The 6,134-nt window shown below is 47.2% G+C and overlaps 1 protein-coding gene across 1 annotated transcript; it reads right to left on the bottom strand.

Moving 5' to 3' along the window:
- Window positions 1–399: 399 nt before the first annotated feature.
- Window positions 400–4,250, bottom strand: LOC116733649 (trifunctional purine biosynthetic protein adenosine-3-like; the record flags this gene model as incomplete). The annotated part of the gene is given in 12 exon segments (XM_032584431.1): window positions 400–1,893; window positions 2,080–2,189; window positions 2,258–2,355; window positions 2,542–2,614; window positions 2,617–2,724; window positions 2,793–3,029; window positions 3,145–3,232; window positions 3,301–3,426; window positions 3,507–3,575; window positions 3,690–3,801; window positions 3,879–4,053; window positions 4,124–4,250. Coding segments are annotated over 12 exon segments (1,572 nt in total), but the record flags the coding sequence as incomplete, so codon positions are not given.
- Between the last annotated feature and the right edge of the window lie 1,884 nt (window positions 4,251–6,134).

Below are 6,134 nucleotides of genomic sequence, written 5' to 3'. Positions count from 1 at the left end.
TTTAGAACAAGAAGAAATTTGTCTCATTTCAAGAAATGTTTTTAGATAGTAATGTTTTCTCACCAATATAACTTTCTCCACAATAATTGAATCCCGTCAATACATAATTTCAAATCTTTTTTTTTTTCCGCTTTGAGTTACCATGACAGCTAGAAAAGACAAAGTGTTATTTCACAAAATAAAACCATACTATGAACATTGTTTTCTTCCTAATATAATGGGCTTTTAAGTTTTCATGGATTACCAAGGGATCCTGAAGTAAGAAGACGGTCGCTTGTAAATATTTGTCGCTACCAGTTCAAGCTAACGCCGCACAGCAAAGTTTACAGCCTTCACTTCACTCCAGATCAACTTCTTCAGCCTAATGAAGAAGGTAAAGGAGCCTCCTGAGTTTCTGTCAAAAACAAATAATCCTACAGTATTTATTGTTTTCAAAGGCGTGTGGTCTAATGTTTATAAAGGTTTCATTAATTTCTTGATTAAAAATGAAAAGAATTACCTCATGTTCAATATGATTGTTTTAATAGGAAACTTCATCTCAAATAGATTTTTATTCACCGGACGAATAGAATAGCTATATTCTTTTAGAGGAAGCAATGGGTGATGGGAAATCCCCATGGAGATTGAATAAAAATCCTGTGGTCTTCCACACATGAAGAGGCCCTGGCATGGTGTTAAACTTTTACATGAAACCCTACCTTGTTGTATTTGTACAAGTTCAATTACGTAACAAATTGGTTGCTGGTTTGGAACTGTGGTTTGTGTCTATGCTTTCAAAAACATTGACCCTGGATTCAAGTCCAAGCAACGCCTACGTAGCGGTATTACAAGTTCGAATCGATCAGTTGTCAGTTGCTTGGTTGGCACAATGGATAGTGTCTGTGTTTTGGACACATACGTCCCGGGTTCGAGTCCAGCTTATTACCCGGTATCAGAATTTTGTAAGCCAAACCTATGTAGTGGTATTTGTAGAAGTTTGAATGCATTAGTTGCCAGTTGCTTGGTTGGCACAATGGATAGTGTCTGTGTTTTGGACACATGCATCCTGGGTTCGAGTCCAGCTTATTACCCGGTATCAGAACATTTTATGCGAAACCTATGTAGTGGTATTTGTAGAAGTTTGGATGCATTAGTTGTCAGTTGCTTGGTTGGCACAATGGATAGTGTCTGTGCTTTGGACACGTGCATCCTGGGTTCAAGTCCAGGTCATTGCATGGTTTTTAGATCTCATGTGAAGTAGCATAGTATTTGTAGAAGTTCGAGCGATGCATGTGTTGGGCGCTCCGGTGGCACAGTGGTTTGAGTCTGTGCATGTGGCCCAGTTAACCTGGGTTCAAGACCCGTGCGTGCAGAGAGATAGAGCCAGAGCCAGCCTAAATAGGATGTTCACTGTTACAGGTTCACCATAATCTTCAGATTTAGAAATGTATTGTAAAATGCGTTTAATTTATAGTTCATTAATGATTTAATTTTAATAAGATATTCTATTTCCCAAAGTCACTGGGAGCCACAAGGAGGATGAAAGAGCCACACGTGGCTCCGGAGCCATTGGTTGCCGACCCCTGGCTTAGGGGTCGAGTGAGTGACCCTGGGTCTCTCTCCTCAGCTTAGGCTCTGCACCGCCTGTCAGATGGTTCAGAATCATCATGAAGTCCGTGTGGTTGACAGACTGGCTGCATCAGGTCGGTTTTTACCCAGCAGGGCGCAGCCGGCCGCCTCACACGCCTTGGCGACGCCGCCGCCGATGGAGGCGGCAACTTCTACATCCAGACTGCCGCAAGAGAAGTAGTCCAGGAAGAAGAGCGGCTCGGCGCCGTGAGCCAAAACATCGTTCACACACATGGCAACCAAGTCCTGACCCAGACCGCCATGACGGCCACAGGCCTGGGCGATCTGGGGAACAGAACCAGGAATCACTCAATAGAACCAGGAATCACTCATTTACTACATTTGACTGAAAAGCTTGAAGCAAAACAATAACACTATATTTCTCCATGCAATATATTATTTGCAGTACAACATTAAATACATTTATCCTTTGTTTTAAATAATACACTTTAAACACTTCTCTACTCCCACCTTCAGCTTAGTTCCAACACCGTCTGTCCCAGAAACCAGGATCGGGTCAACAAACCCGGCCGCCTTCAGGTCAAACAGTCCAGCAAAACCTCCCAGCTCTGCATCGCAGCCTGAGAAATAAAGAGATGAGTGGAGCAGAAACAAACACTCCCTCTGTTACCAAACAGCAGAGCGTTACCGGGTCGGGTCGTGGATCTGGCCAGAGGCTTGATGATGTCCACCAGCTGGTTCCCAGCAGCGATGTCCACTCCGCTGTCCTTGTAGGTCAGACGCCCGCTGGAGGAAAATAGTTTAAATGTTGGAAACCTGAACGATCTTCACTGCACGTCTACAAAAACTAAACTACTTACAACTGGAAATAATTACTGATATACACCAAGTCAATTTTAAGAGCTTTAATCTTTATTTGGAATATTTATAACCAACACATTTCACTACAGCAGCTCCTTAACATCAACAGACCGGTTCTGGTTCTGGTGAGCGATGGCCCAGTGGCCGATGTCTCGCCGGTACACGGCGCCCGGGAATCCAACAGCACCGCCGTCACGGCCAGCACTCTGCCGCCACTCGACACCACCCGGTCGTCCTTCAGGGCGGTGCCGGCGTGGAACGCCTGGAGCCCGGCCTCCTGCAGCCGGGTCAGACCTGCAGCACCAAAGATTAGTAACACAAAACACTTCTACATGTGGTCCAGAACCCTGCAGCAGGCCCACCTGTGATCTCGACCCCTTTCACGTAGGAACCCGGGTATCCTGCGCTGGCCATCACCACGGCAGAGCTGCCCTGCTGCCACACGGGGACGTTGGAGGCCAGGATCCCGCTTACGGTGTTCATGATGACGCTCTGCAGCAGAGGAAGCAGAACCTGGCATTCTGGGTCGCCAAAGCGACAGTTGAACTCCAGAACTTTAGGCCCCCGATTGGTCAGCATGAGGCCCGCGTACAGAACGCCTGGAAACACAACACAATCTTAAAGACTACTTTTCCTACATCACCCTTTGACTTCCATTTCAACTATACAATAATCTCATTTCACAACCCTTTGATCTGTTAAGAACCGTTTTACCCATATAAGGAGTTCCTTCCCGCCTCATCCCATCCACAGTCTTCTGCAGGATCGACTCTCTGATCTGCTGCAGCAGCTCTTCGCTCACCTGTGAGGGACAAATCAGCTATAAACCAGAGAACAGATAAATGACCCTAGCTAATGTGTCCTAGCAACCTGTGGGGTGGGGCAGTAGGCCCCCATCCCGCCCGTGAGGGGCCCCGCGTCTCCGTCCTGGAGTCGCTTGTGGTCCTGAGCCGGTGGCATCGGAGAGACCCAGGTACCGTCGCTGAAGCACAGACACTAAAAAAAAAACCCCAAAACATTTAGTTAATACACTTTTTAGTAAAGGTTATTAAATAGACAAAGTCAAATGAACTCACAGACACTTCCTGTCCCTCCAAAAGCTCCTCAATAACAACCGTTGTTCCTGCTGACCCAAAGGCTCCGTCCTACAAGAACAGAACTATGATTTTAGTCCTACACAAATTGTGTATTTTTGGAATTAACACAAACTCTTTAAAGTTGCATTAGTTCGGTGTGGAGTGCTTTGGGTATTTTCATACCTTCACGATCTCCACGACGGCCCGGCAGGCTTCGTCCCGATCCCCGGCGACGATGACTCCCTTTCCCGCCGCCAGCCCACCGGCCTTCACCACCAGAGCCTGAAAGTCGGCGCTGTGAAGAAAATCCAAATGGATTCAGAACCAACATTTAAATTTGAGCTTCCGAAAAGAAACAGACTCTGAGCGGACCCGCGGATGAAGCTGCAGGCGTCCTGCGGGTCGCTGAAGGAGCCGTAGCGAGCCGTGGGAACGCCGTGACGCTCCATGAACGCCTTTGCGAAACTCTTACTGGACTCCAACCGAGCCGCCGCAGCCGACGGTCCAAAACACAAAATGACCGCCGCCGTCAGATCGTCCACCATACCTGCAGAGACGATACGGGTCAGAACCGCCTGAGGTTTGATCCCACAATAAGAAACTGGAATCGACTCCACCTGCTGCCAGCGGCGCCTCGGGTCCGACTACGACCAAACCGACGTGGTGGTCCTTACAGAACCGAGCCAGGATGCTGTGGTTGCTCACCGACACCTCTGCAGAAACGCAACAGAAAGCTACAGAGGCTCACCTCTGTTTTTCAATCGTGTCAAGTGACTTCAGCTAAAATACATCCTATATTGAGCAGTTAGCAGGTCCAACAGCCCCTCAGGTAGCAGAGTTGCTGATCTTGCCGCAGCTGGCGGTTCCTGCGTTTCCGGGAGCCACCAGAACCTGCTGGACCCGGGGCGACTGGGCCAGCTTCCAGGCCAGCGCGTGTTCCCGTCCCCCGCCTCCTACCACCAGAACCCGCTCCGCCATCGCAACTGGAACCACAAGAGATTCGACTTGAAGGAGGATTTCCTCTCACCGTGCGAAGCCACCGTGCAATTATGCAAGCGCTGACCTTTAGCAGGAAGAGCCGTGACCTTTTCCAGGGGATGGAGGTCCGATGAAATCGTAGAGATCAAACAAATGAGCTGGAAGAAAAACGAAACTGGACTTTTAACACAATCGGCATTGATCTGGAGCCCCAGATTACTGCAGAAACAGAGTAAAGATAAACGGGCCAATCTCTGGGATAACAGAGAGTCCAGTGTTGGACCCTGGCTGAACATGTTCAACTCTGATTGGAGTCACTGGGCTCATGTGACCTCCTGAAACCAACTGATAGAAAAGTACATATAATAAGCTGGGAGCAGATTTAAAATGCCGCTAGAAAATAATGAAGGCTTTATTTGCATCCATCACTGTTAAGCGTTTCTTTTCTAAATATTGTTGACTTTAAAGTGAATCTAGCAGCAAAAAGACGTCGACATGCACAACATTTACCAACCTCTGTTGGTATGAACCAAGAATTACTCGCAGCCCGTTTCGCCTGCTGTGCTTTCCCCGCTCTGCGTGGGTGGACTGACCCTCCGTGGAAGCTGCGGGGACACATGTGACGCAACTAAACATGAACACACACACACACTGCGTGGAGTCACAGTGAGAAAAACATGCAAAGTTTGCACACAAACTAAATTACTAACGAAAAGAGAGAGAGAACAGAGAAGCTAAAACCGTCGACACGTGTGGAGTCTTACCTTCACCAAATGATGGGAGGAACACTTTTTGGATTCCACTACTTCCTATGGGAGAGAAAGCCCAAAGCGTCACGGGAGACGTAGTTCGTTTACCGCTAAACTGTAAAATAAATAGTTAACATTTACCTTTAATACACTTTCTAAAGCAATAATGAAGCTTCAATCATCGTTAGAGCTAAAATAGGATTTTAACTATTTCACTACCATAGATGTGGTTAAAATCTATGGCCAGCAAACACAACAAAGGGAAGAAGTTTGTTATCAGATTTAAGAGTTACTACTAACAACATTACTTCTTGAAGTCTTTTAGGAGACCACTCAGATGTTGCTCTGATGAAAACCACCCGTAGGATGAAAGCGCAGAAAACCTTCGGGTCGATGGATTCGCCACTGTGCTGGTTCAAACACTTTAAGCATCTGGAAGCACCTTAGGCTCCTCCCCCTTTCAGGTGACAACAAACACCTTTATTTTCATGTTTTCCTTTTGTATGAGTTGAGCTGTAAAACTTTAGGTCAGATTTGAACTTTTTCAGGTTTAGCTCAGTGTTCAGTTCATTGCCAGCCAACATTTTATTGCAGGAAATCATTTCAGGAAGGAACCAGAAGATTCAGGAGTCTGGGAGATGAGACTGTAACCGACCTGAACACTGAGGCCCCAGCGCGCCCCCTGCAGGATCTGCTGCACCATCACCGTTTCCAGCAGCAAATCAATCATCTGTTGGTCCAGACAGAAAAGCTGAAGCTGTCAGTGAAGCAGATCTGAAGCTGAGCAGCAGAAACCCAGAAGAACTGGAAGCATCAGCAGGAGATGAACTGGATCTCTAGGATCACTGATGCTGCAGCTGAGGAAGAGGAGGACGATGAAGGTGAAGCTGCCATCCTCACA

Source organism: Xiphophorus hellerii, chromosome 15 (assembly GCF_003331165.1).
Source record: "Xiphophorus hellerii strain 12219 chromosome 15, Xiphophorus_hellerii-4.1, whole genome shotgun sequence".
NCBI classification, from domain to species: domain Eukaryota; kingdom Metazoa; phylum Chordata; class Actinopteri; order Cyprinodontiformes; family Poeciliidae; genus Xiphophorus; species Xiphophorus hellerii.
This window is presented reverse-complemented; position numbering and strand designations above follow the sequence as displayed.